The following is a 12,877-nucleotide window of genomic DNA, read 5'->3' as shown; positions in this document are numbered from 1 at the left end:
ACGAACGGTTTTGGACATACAAGGTTTTCACCCGACAATGACGTTTCAAAGATGAACGTCTAGGCATAGCGTGGTTATGGCAGAACAATGAAATCCAAGTATATCGCAATGATTATCCTACAGCAATGGTTCCGAAACTGGGGGTCGGGACCAACATTATTTTGCGGGGTCCCCAGATGATTAGCTTATTGTGTGATATATTGTTTTCTCATCACTCAACAGTCAACCTGGGAACTTGTAAAGTGAAAGTGTATAGAGAGTATCTGCACATTTCTAAAGTGACAATTGAATGACCTTTAATGACAAAATGAAGACAAAATTGGCCAAATTGCCAAATATTACATAAGAGAGAGGTAAACTTTGTGAAATTAGCCGATCTACAAGCTCACAACGCCTCTATTTTTACAATATTTATCTGTGGAACAGAGTCACACTAAATGTAATGCCTATACAATTCCTAATGCTTGTCGAGGTGGCGGGTCCCCAGTTCAAACATGATTTAGGGGGGTCACAGCCTGAATATTAGTACAGCAGCGAACAGCAGTATTTTGGGAGAATCGTTCACTTGGTGATACAAGCGTGAAAATTGGTACACATCATCTTTGGAGGCCACTCTCGATTTAAGAAACCGAGACACTTGAAAATCAAAGATGGCGGCCCCCAAAATCCAAGATGTCCGTCCGAAAACGTGGTTTCTCCTTTATAACTCCAAATGCATTGATTTTAAGACCCATAAATGTATTGAAGTTGAATATAAAGTTGGACATTGCGGATAGTTTGGTACATGTCTGTATCTATTTCAGTTCTTGAGATACAGCATATAGGTGCACCAGAGTCTGTAAAAGTATACCTATATGCTGTATCTCTAGAACTGCAATAGATACAGACACATACTTGGTACCAAAACATCCGCAATGCCCAGCCTTATATTCAACTTTAATACATTTATGGGTCTTAACATCAAAGCATTTAGAGTTATAACGGAAAAACCATGTTTTCGGACGGACATCTTGGATTTTGGGGGCCGCCATCTTTGATTTTCAAGTGTCTCGGTTTCTTAAATCGAAGAATGGCCTCCAAAGATGATGTGTACCAATTTTCACGCTTGTATCACTAAGTGAACGATTGCTCCTATTATCCGCTGTACTGATTAGGGAACACTTGTCCTAAAGCGGGAGACATTTCAGTGAACCTCTCAGCGAACATTTGCACAGTTGTATTGACTGATAACAGAAACCACACACTTAAAAAATGTCATTTTACTGCCTGATGGCAGCAAATCTTAATTTCCGGCGCTTCATAGCAATATTTAACACTCTTTGTGTGTGCTACGTTGTTATTAGTGTGCACACGCTCAGCTCTTATTTTAGCCCTTCAGGAAAATGTAATATTAATTAGGATTACACACACGCACGCACGCACGCACGCACGCACGCACGCACGCACGCACGCACGCACGCACGCACGCACGCACGCACACACACACACACACACACACACACACACACACACACACACACACACACACACACACACACACACACACACACACACACACACACACACACACACACACACACACACACACACACTACCTCTCTCTCTCTCGTTCTCTCTCTCTCTCTCGCCCTCTCATTGTCCAGGGAGTTTCCTATGTGCAATCTTGTACTAGAGTGACCAAACAAGCCAGTGAACGGCTCGCTGCTTTAATTACACATCCTGTTATTGACCAGAGAACCAGAGAATCAATTTGTGGTGAAAAAAAAAAAAGAAAGAAAATGACATCCTTCTCAAGTCACCACAACTACATGGTGCATTCATGTGGAACTTTACAGTGGCCCAGGCACAAGTGCTATAGGTGGGACCACTTGGACAACTGGCCCAGACCTAGATCTGGTCTGGTCCATAGCGTTAGTGGTAACGCTATGTTTGTCTACCCCAGGGACGTGCTGGCCATTGGGAAAAGCGGGACAACTCCCGAACGGCCGGTTCATTCCCGGCCGGTCCAGGCTGGCCATTAGGAAAAAAAATAAAAATGAAATGTTGGCCTGCGTTCCATTTTGGGGGCTGGGCAGTCAACAAAGTAAATCGTCTCTGTCGGGCAGAAACCTTGTATCTCCAATTTTCAAATTAGTACATTTTTTCGCAAAGCAAAGCCCTGCTTCATCATACAAGGCCGTCGCACAAAAGTAGTGAAAACGGCAGATCTACAAGCACACAACGCCTCGCGCCGCGAGGCGTTGTGTGCTTGTAGATCGGCTGTTTTCACTAGTTTAAATCATTTTTAAAATGATAAATACAAAACAAACGGTTTTGGACATACAAGGTTTCCACCCAACAACGACAAAATTTAACTCATGTAATTGTCACTTGTCATGATCTGAAATGGCAAATCTTTGAGTAGCAGCAGCGCTATAGAGAGAGATCTCTCTCTATAGCGCGCAATGAGGGCCTCTCCAACTCTTTTTCCCGGGCTGAATCAGGGGCCCAGCATGTCCCTGGTCTACCCCCCAAATCCTTGGCAAATCCGGAAAGACCCGTCGTCTGGTCCGAAAATAACAAACAACTGTTTCGCCCCTCATCAAACCAACGGTATCAGTGGACAGTTGAAAGCTTACATATTTTTTTTATTTTGCCATAGAAATGTATTTTAAGCGTGTGGTGGAGGGCCCAGAATGCGTCCACTAAGTAGAGACGAACATAGCGTTAGGGAGAACTCCATTAACGCTATGGACCAGAGCTAGCCCAGACCCATTGAAAGAGAGACTTGTGACACTCTTTTATCTCGCCACAATGTGTTCATCAACACTATTATGAGGATTCAATGTTTGGAACTCTACAGTAGTGTTTGGAACTATACACAAGTGTTTGGAAATACACTACAGTAGTGTTTGTATACAGCAGTGGTTCTCAACGTGTGGGTCGGGAACCCCAGGGGGGATTAACTTAATGTGCAACATTGTTTTCTCACTCAACAGTAAACAAACCAACAAAGTGTATAGAGGGTATATGCACATTTCTAAAGTGACAATTTAAGGACTTTAAGACACTTTAAATACCTCTAAAATAATTGGCCATATAGTCAAATATTAAAGGCACAAATTGTGAAAATAGCCGATCGAATAGAACCATGTTATACAAAATGTAATGCCTCAACTCTTTAGTGCTCGTCAGGGTGGGGGGTCCCCAGTCAAAATATGATTATTTTGGGGGTCCACTGGTATACAGTAGTATTTGGAACTAAACAGTGGTGGAACTATTGGTCACCCAATGGCAAGTGTTAGCCTACTTGTTCTTGTTGTTAACTTGTTCATTCTGAGCACAAATTAACTGTATGAATTGTTTTTTGGTAGTAAATGATTGGGATTATTCATTAACGGCAGAAGACTAGGGTGTCGCAACTCTCTCTCAATAGCTCTGATCTGGCCCACCCTAAATGACTGGGGAGAACATAAATGTATTTGCTTTAACTAACATTTAAATACAGAACAAAATTCCCTTTCTAAAAAGGTGAAATATAACATTTTGGCATTGCACCTGACATTGTGGATGGGCAATCCCCAAAATGGCAATCCTGCTGCTGCTGCTGCTGCTGCTGCAATGGCTCATAGATAAAAATGAATGCACATCTCCTGTATTTTTTGTTTTTTTTGTTAAACATACGTACATTTCATTAGAAGTCAAGAAGAGAGCTGCGTTTGGCATGCATCACATTTTCATTGCAAGCATAATAATAACAGTTCATGTGTTTAGAAAAAGCTGTAAAAATAACATATTTTCTGCTGAGAAATATGCAATTGTTTTGTTACGACTGTGTGGTGATACAAAGTATAAATTAAAGCTACAATCCATGGGATTTATGTCCGTTGTCTCCCTCTCCTGAGAGAGAGAGGTAATTGCAATGATGTCTGAACTACAATAAAGATGCCGGCACATCTAAGTGTCCAATCCGGTTTACTAGTGAAACATGCCCAACCACTGCAGATGTGCTAGAGCTATATTCTATTGATATGCTGTACTATACAGATTGGTTAAAATAACGTTTATTCCATAAAATAAGTCCTGGATTGTAGCTTTAAGCCTAATGCAGCGTTCACACTCGCAACAAGAAAATGACAGGCTACAAGCATTGCAGTGGAGGCCGGTGAAGCCAGTCGCACTCCCACGCCATTCTCACACATCAAGCCTGTTACCAAATCCACCATCTTCCACCTCAGAATCATTTCCAAATATGGCCGTCACTCTCAGCCGCTTGCCACTCTTCTCTACACCCGTTCGCGTAGCAGACGCATGTTTGAAGGCGTCAACGGCCGCGTTTTGCGACACTTTCAGCGATGACTCTGCGAAACTGCGACAGTGTAGCTGACTGCTGACCACACTTTTGGTTTGTTTTGTAGCTTTTTGTTGCTGCTAGGGTGAACGACGCATGAGAGCTCTTCTATCAATGGTAATACTGCCATGAACACTGACAACTACTGTATATATCTAGATGAACTGCAGAATTATTATTTGTTTTCTTCCACCATCAAAAACACAACACATACAGTACACAGAATAAATAGTAGTTTGCCGTTGTGGGTTTCAAAGCACAACGTGTTGCATGTGTGCCGCATAACACAGATGACTCCCGACGTGACAACGCACAAAGACTTCAGAGAACGATACACAATATTTTTTTTCTTTTTTTCTTTTTTTTTTTACCAAGAAACAGAATCATCAATTACAGACGTTATTTCTTGATTTACATTCAGTAAATTCAGGAGACCACAAATAATTCACAAAGAGCCAATAAGTCCCTCCCTCCGCCGTAAGACCGATCCCAATCGCCAGAAAGCAGACGTCATCATCGTCCTCTTGTATGTACTGTATATATTTTCCCATAACAGGACGAGGTATCTTCTCTTCAGTGCTGCCATCCACAGGCCAAAGGGTGAGTTACGCTTTAGTTGCGCTCCCGGTGTCGTCGCACATCCAAGTACAAATCAGTTTTTTTTAGCAGTGAAGGATCTTAATGAAAGCCTTCCTGAACTCAACGTTGAAGGTGGTGTATATGATGGGGTTAATGGCACTATTTACGTAGCCCAGCCATGTGAAAGCGTTATACATCTCAGCGGGAAGGTTGCATGTCGTGCAGTGGGTGTTCAAGATATGCGTTATGAAAAACGGCAGCCAGCATATGATGAAAACACCTGCGGATGTAAAGGAGAAATAAAATTGTTAGAAAAACAAAGAAAAACAAACTGTAAGTAAATACTGTTGATACATTACATATACTGCCCATTAAAGGTTCATAACACAACTACAATCGGATTATGTAAGGCTCGAAGCTCTGAGTAGTTGAATTATTCAGATTCAATACATTTTGAATATATTTGAATTAATTGCTGTTGTTCAAGAAGACTGCGAGAGTTTTGTCACAGAGTGCCCTAAATAGATTTACATAAGAGCTATAAAATGCACAGCTTAGACGCCATCATATGAAACTATTACAATGTGGATCAGAGTGCATTTACCCTGCTGTGGAAAAGTAAAAGCACACAAAACGAGTGAAGCCAACATACTGTACTCTCCCTCCGCAAACGGCCTATAAGCGACTTCTTGGGACAAATGTGACCAAATGTGACCGAACACAGCTGAGGGCTAGTCATTGAATTTTTTTTTTTCATTTTCATTCTTTCATTTCATTTGAAAGCTGGGAATCATAGCTACAACATGATATAAATTTGGTTGTGAAGATTGACCCAACAGTTTTGTAGATATGGCTTATAGAGTTATGCCATGCAGAAATACTAGATCTGAGAAATTCAGCCTTTTAGATGAAATGTAACCTGCAAAATGTGAGGTTTCTCTTCACATTAATTTAAAAAGTCTTATTTACATGCAGAGTTAAGCTCTGGCGTTTAAGTGAAATGTAGCCTGATATTTATGAAATGCTTTTGTGGCTTTATCACATTTTAGAAAAAAAAGGAAAAAAAAGAAAAAAAAGTAATTTCAGGGCTGGTCTAAAGCTGTGCTTTCCGAAATGACTGCCCCTCTGCTATGCTGGGTCACATATAGTGCTCTCCCGGGCACTGTCGCACTCCAGGAATGCGGATGCTCAAACCCAAGACATAAAAGGATGAAAATAAAAACACTTTAAGGACTTTAAGTAAAAGTCAGAAATTAAAAATTTACTTGACAAAAAGTACAAAAGTATCGCCATCAAAACGTTTTCAAATGTATTAAAAAAAATGCAATGTGACGCATTGTGAGCCTGTAGATCGGCTATTTTCAAATGGCCGAAATGTATTTAAGTTGTAAAAGAACAAATTTGGATCCGAGATGTTTAACACCACTGACCCCCTTCCAGTCAAACGGGTGACTTCTTGGGTCGTCCGTCCCCAAGAAGTCACCCGTCTGCCTCGTCTTTGGCAGTGAGAATACGCGCCGGTGAAGCAGAACTGACCCAGGACGATGGCTAACATCTGCGTGGCCTTCTTCTCCTTCTGCTGAGAGATCTTCCTCTTGCTCAGCGACAGCGTCTTGAGGGACGTCTGCGTCTTGCCGTTGCCCAGGGCCTGCGTCTGGAAGGCTTTGACCACGACGGGCGGCGCCGGGTCCCCTGCCCCCGGCGCCACCGTCACCTCCCTGGGCTTGTCTCCGTTCCTCTCCGGCTGGTTGTGGTCGTCGTGGCCGGGCGGGGTGGGGGACGTGGAGGTGGGGCTGGCGCTGGGGGCCTTGGTGGGGATCAGATGCTGGTGGCTGGTGGCCGGGGTCTCTCCTACGGCACGCTAGGGGTGGGGGCGATATGGAAAAAAATACAATATCACAATATTTTTCCAAAGCGGTATCACGATACACAATCTTATCATCATGATTCTTTTTCATGTTGTTTTTTTATTGTTATTTTTCAAGTTACGGGTACAACAAACACCTACAAGGTAACAAAAACTAAAAGAAAAAGGAGTAACAGACCATTTAGACCAGTGGTCCTCAATGTGGGGTCCAGGGACTCTCTGGGTTCCTTTTGGGAGGTCTAAATTGACCCATACATGGGTCGGACAGTATACAAATGAAACCAAATGGACCCTTACAGGTCCATTTGATTTCATTTGTATACTGTCAGAGTTAAGGGGAGACCTTGACATTTTTAAGTTTGAGAACTACTGATTTAGACCAAAATGCAGGTTTAAATTAATTCTGCAATGAATCTCTGTATTAACAATTCAACAGTATCTTTTAAAAGTCTCCCTCATTGTATCACGATATACAGTATACAATATCTCTGAAAAGGCAAATGTATGTATGTATCTCCATATCGCTCACCCCTACGGCACACTGCGCCTGCTGTTGCTGCTGCTGCTGCTGCTGCTGGCTGGAGCCACTGTTGTTCATCTCATCCACTTCCCCCTCCTCCCCTTCATTGGCTGCCTCTTTAATGAATATCTGTGAGGAATAGGAAACGCATATCGTTGCTGTCAGGCAGAAGGTTCAAGGTTCAAGGTTACTTTAATTGGTCTCCCTTAGGAGAAATGTGTCGTGGACACATGGACGACCAGCAGCAAACAAAAATAGTACAAGACAGTACAAAAAATTAAAAATAAAAATAAAAAAATAAGTAAGGTGCACAGTGACAGATACCGTTAGTGCATGTTGAGATCGGCACATTTTCTGGGGCAACCTGCCCAGATCACACATGTCACACGTGTCTTATTATTTTTTCACTCTAAAAAAGTGCCTGCAATGTAGTGCATTTGAAACTACATTGCAGTGCACATCATGGGGTAATCACTCCTTTTTCCTGTGATTTTTTTGAGCGGTGCAAACCGCTCCTATATTTCACTTTTGGTTTATTTAGCTAAAACATATTAGCACGGGACGATTCTTTCATTCTTCATCGATTGGCTAGTTGATTAACTAAACATTAGAATTGACCAATCAGAAACTGTTCTACCCATGACGACATTTGTTAGCCAAACAGAACAGACCAATCAAATGCTGTATTGTTCATGTCAATTTAGATCAGGAAATTCAGCACTTTTTTGGCTTCGGCCGCAAAGTCTGACCAACCCCATATCCAGGACTTTTCCTGAACTTCAGACCGAACTTCAAGCTGGTGTTGACTGCGTATAGTCTGTGATCCTAGACAGTGACCACACTACATTACACTTGCAGATTATGATCGCCGTTTCAGATCCCAGGCTACACCCAGTCAACACCAGGACAAAATTCGAGCACCGCTGAACAAAAAGCATTCTGGGGTATTTACAAGTCTTGGCAATTCTAAATGGAATGTCATATTTTGTTTCTATTTTTGTTTATTTTCTGTTTATTTTGTTGCTGGGTGAGGTCAGCAGACAAAGTGACGTGAGTGAGACAAAAAAACATGGGTGAAATCTGCCAATCTGAACAGGCACTAACGGTACATATACAGCCATATCCTGCATAATAATGATAAAAAAACACCTCAAAACCCAGCAGATCCACAAGCTCGAAATCTGGTGCAAAGTGATATGCTTTGAGCTTGTAGATCTGCTACTTTTGCAATTTTTGAATTTGAATCCTGAAAAGTAACAGTTTTGAGGTTTCCACCCGATAAGAGACAATATCAGAGCTCTGACTCATACATTTTCGGCACATTATTTGACACACTTTGTTCCTTATTGTGGGCTCGCTGAAAGGGGATACCAGTATGTTATACCAAAACATTATAGACAAAGGTTATTCTCCTCAAAAAGATTACCGACAGTACAAAGGCAGGGCCCTTAGCCAAAGAGGAGCAGCCAAAGGGTAGATCTTTGTGCCCATACATGGTGTTACATGCGAGCCCACACTGTTTCGAAGGAACAGTATTTCTAGTTAGTACTGTATAGTCCTAGGGAAACTTTATAGACTTCTAGGGTAACCTGTAACTCTTTATAGACTTTTCGTCCGCTGCCATTGGAAATGTCAGGGTAACTCCTCAAAAATGACGTAACTTTCATCATCATTGATAATAACTTTATTGATTACTAGGGTAACTTTTCCGCTGCCATTGGAAATTGATGGATTCAATGGGAATGGGAATCAATAGGGAATCAATGGGAGTGGGAATCAGTAGGGGATCAATTAGTCGAGCTTCACATGACAGTTAGCTTACTGTAGAATATAGTCACGTCAGCAACCACACTTGCAATTTCCAATTGCATCTTGTTTTCTTATTACTTTGGGAAGTCAACAGGACAGCAATCATTTAAGCATGTTACCTTGTTACTAATTAATATTAATATGTATAACACGTACTGGTATAATACCTCTGTACAGTATGTAAATATAATATCATGTTGGACATTGTTAGCACGGTGGGATGGAGTCTGACACATCAACATTTCTCAACACATGTGAGATGCATGAGCTGAATAAAACCTCTGACAAATTCAAGAAGCATGTGTTTTCATGGCTATTCGTCAGCTCAGTATTGTGACATTTAGACTAAACAAGCATAATCATGCCTTGATTTATGTGGGCCATGTTCATTTCAGAAGGAAAGCGGCTTAGAAAAAAAAGGTAAAAACATGCTTTCTGTGAAAAATGGACAGAGAATTCAAGGTGACATACGGTGCCCTGTTCAATATTTCACAGGGAGAACAGAATGCTTTTCCCACGTTAACCACTTAAGACCTGAGATGGCGTTACACATACTGTATGAAAATGCGTAATTTGTGGGTTCGGGTAAAATAAATTGAAATGAATTTAGTCATTGAAAGTATACGTCCGGGGCTCATATCTGAGTTTGGTTCAATACGCAACCCTCACACCTACGCCACACTGCCAATCTGACTGATATTCCCATATATAGAGGTCTCTGTATCTGTCAGTCATTGTCCCTTTTATGTCCATACAGTATTATTGAGATCACTGTATTTTTCTATCCTTCATGGTCCTCCCTTAAGCAAATTTTAGTAGAGGATAAACGTAAACTAGTAAGACACCTGAGGGTGGAATGCGACCTCAGGGTGACATGCGACCTCGCCCTAAAGGGCGAGGTCGCGCCAATTCTTGACTATCTGGCCAACCACAGCGTTTCTCTGACGATTCTAGTTGTTATCATTCTGGGGGGAGTTTGTTCATGTTTTTGTGAGGGTATCAACCCTAGGAGACACGGGGAGAACATGCAAACTCCACACAGAAAGGCCCTATCGCCAACCCCACCTAGGGTGTGAGCGATAGGGCCTAAATATGGAGATGTGGAGAACACTATATATGGAGATAGTCCAGTCCATCATGTCATATGGGACTACCGTCATAGACAGTAGCCATTGTTAGGCCGGAGTCAATGGCTGTCTGTCTGACTGTCTGTACAGGAAGTGATGTCACATGACATACTTTTTATGCCCATATATGAGTCATTCTGTACCACATCTCCATGTTTGGGCCAAACAGGTTCGCTCCATTTCTCCATGTATAGGTCCAAATGACCAACGTCGAGCTTGACAAGGAGGATACCACACATTGTACCTCATCCACCCTTTCTTCTCTCTCCTTTTGGTATCTTTATCCTCCTCCTCCTTTTTTTCTTTTTTATTCTTCTCTTTTTTTCACAGCCGCCCCCAAATATTATTTACTTTAGAAAATATATATTAAATTCTAAGAACGTTTCGAGTACCAGTTTGATACAAGAGCGAATAAGCGCTACACTTCTGGAATCCTGTGCGTCGACTTAAAGTCGGATCCAGGCCTAATAACTTTATCTAGCCGCCCCCGTTGCCACCTCCTTTTCTTTTCTGAGACACATTGTACCTCATCCACCCTTTCTTCTCTCTCCTTTTGGTATCTTTATCCTCCTCCTCCTTTTTTTGTCTTTCTTAGTCTTGTGTATCCTTCTCTTTTGGCTACTGTCTATGACGGTAGTCCCATATGACATGATGGACTGGACTATCTCCATATATAGTGTTATCCACATTTCGTGTAGCCGCCCCGTACAGGAAGTGATGTCACAACTCGCTGATATCACACTGACATCACAGAGGTTACGGAAGGAAGGAAGGAAGGACACTCAAGCGACACGGTTTTTCAGAGTATATGCGACCTTCGGTCGCAATAAATACATACAATTCTTGAAATACATGTACTAATCCTATACTAACATGTCACCATGACTCAGCCATAACCATATAAGGAGTTCCCAATGCGGCTATGGGTCGTCATGGCGTCAGGCGCAAACAACATCAGTCATCTCCATTATGGGCATAAAACGGGGCATGCCCATATATGGGCATATACTGATGATATCAGGGATCTCCATATGTGGGCATAAAAGGGACAAGAACTGACATAGAGATCTCCATATACAGTATGGGTAAGTCTTGGACATATCAGTCGGATTGGCGGTGGACCTCTAGTAGAGTGTTTTGGGCAGAAATCATGCACTTTACGATAAAAGCATGACATTTGGCACACAGTTAGAACATGCCATATGGAACATTTTTGGCTATCGCAGATTTGTTTTGGGAAACTTGTGGGAGTCAATCAAAGTAGTTACTATACAGTAAAATAATACAAAAAGAATATGCTTTAAGTAGCATGTAAGGGGTCAAACCAGGGTTTTTTCGTGATTCTGAATCCAATGCAAGCATTGGTTTTGCAGAAAAAAACATTCCTTGGGCTAAAAACGGCCCCCATAAAACTATGGTTTAGTGATGAGTCATCACTTTTTACAGTTTTGTGGGGGCTGTTTTTCGGAAAGGAATGCTTAGAAAGGAATGCTTGCATTGGATTCAGAATCCTGAAAAAATCCTAGTTTGACCCGTCACATGCTACTTAAAGCATATTCTTTTTGTATGAAAATGTTCCATATGGCATGTTCTAACTGTGTGCCAAATGTCATGCTTTTATCGTTAAGTGCACAATTCCATAAAAATACTGCTCGAAACGCCCAGACTAATTATTGCTTGCAAGCGGTGGAAAGCAACTAAGTGCAGTGCAAAATAGGGACACAAGGTTGAAAGAAATGTTCAGAAAATAAAAGGAAAAACTCACTACTTTTTTCTTGTTGACAGGAAAGCTGCCGTTAGATTTGACAATCATGGTGCAGAGCCGCACCTCCTCTGGATGAGTGCACTTATCCTGCAATGACAGAGCAAAGCAGCCATGAACACAGCACAGCACAGGGTACAAACACACAGCTGTCAAAATGTACCTTTTCAAATGAAAGTACAGTGCACTCAGCTTTGACCAGGAGTCTGATGACAACGTGTCCTCTGCGGTGGTTTGCAGGCACTTTACCATGACTGTTTTTTCTAAATATTTAAAGGTAGGGTAACTGATTTTCTTTGGTTAAAATGAGTGTTAAATAGCTCTATATTCTGATAGTACTCATTGCCGTAGAGTGTTTGTTCAGTAACAGATTTCCAGCTCTTTATTAAACAAGTGAAATTTGAAGTGATGATGACACAAATAAATGAGCAGACAAAAAATGGAACTGGAACACACAAAAAAAAATGAACCTGATGAATGGGTACTTTCTCCTGATTGGCTGAAATTCTGTCACCTACGTGAACATGTATTTTCTGTTTATTAAAGAGCTGGAGAAACTGGGAGACCCTGTGACTGAACACACACTATATAGCAATAGCAATGATTTCAATGGGGCTTTTAAGCCGTGACATAATTTTGTAGGCAGAGGAGAACTCTGCCCCCAGAGCATTTTCTGTCCCTCGCTATTTCAACAGATCCGAGACAAAAATAACGACTAAAGTATAATTCTAACACTTTCCTTTCAACAACAAAGAGAAGAAAAATGTGTAAATAGTAAAAATAGTAAAAAGATTCACGGAAACTGGGGGCAGAAATTCTCTTCTGCCTACAAAATGATGTCATACTTAACAGTTTGACTGCCACGGGAGGTATATACCGCCCG

At 41.6% G+C, this 12,877-nt stretch overlaps 1 protein-coding gene across 2 annotated transcripts in view; it reads right to left on the bottom strand.

The window, feature by feature from the left end:
* Positions 1-4,992: 4,992 nt before the first annotated feature.
* The window catches only part of drd2a (dopamine receptor D2a), a gene marked incomplete at both ends in the record, with an annotated part of 89,503 nt that continues 81,618 nt past the window's right edge, over positions 4,993-12,877 (bottom strand). Inside the window, 4 exons of one of the 2 annotated variants that reach the window (XM_080732309.1) lie at positions 4,993-5,189; positions 6,446-6,764; positions 7,312-7,425; positions 11,998-12,084. In XM_080732309.1, the coding sequence (XP_080588435.1) occupies positions 4,993-5,189; positions 6,446-6,764; positions 7,312-7,425; positions 11,998-12,084 (717 nt within the window). Of the gene's footprint in view, positions 5,190-6,445; positions 6,771-7,311; positions 7,426-11,997; positions 12,085-12,877 lie in introns of both variants that reach the window. The other variant, XM_080732308.1, reaches the window with a different exon arrangement.

Source organism: Nannobrachium achirus, assembly GCF_963921795.1.
Source record: "Nannobrachium achirus genome assembly, chromosome: 8".
NCBI lineage: Eukaryota > Metazoa > Chordata > Actinopteri > Myctophiformes > Myctophidae > Nannobrachium > Nannobrachium achirus.
The sequence above is the reverse complement of the archived record's forward strand: the minus strand, read 5'-3'. Positions and strand labels throughout refer to the sequence as shown.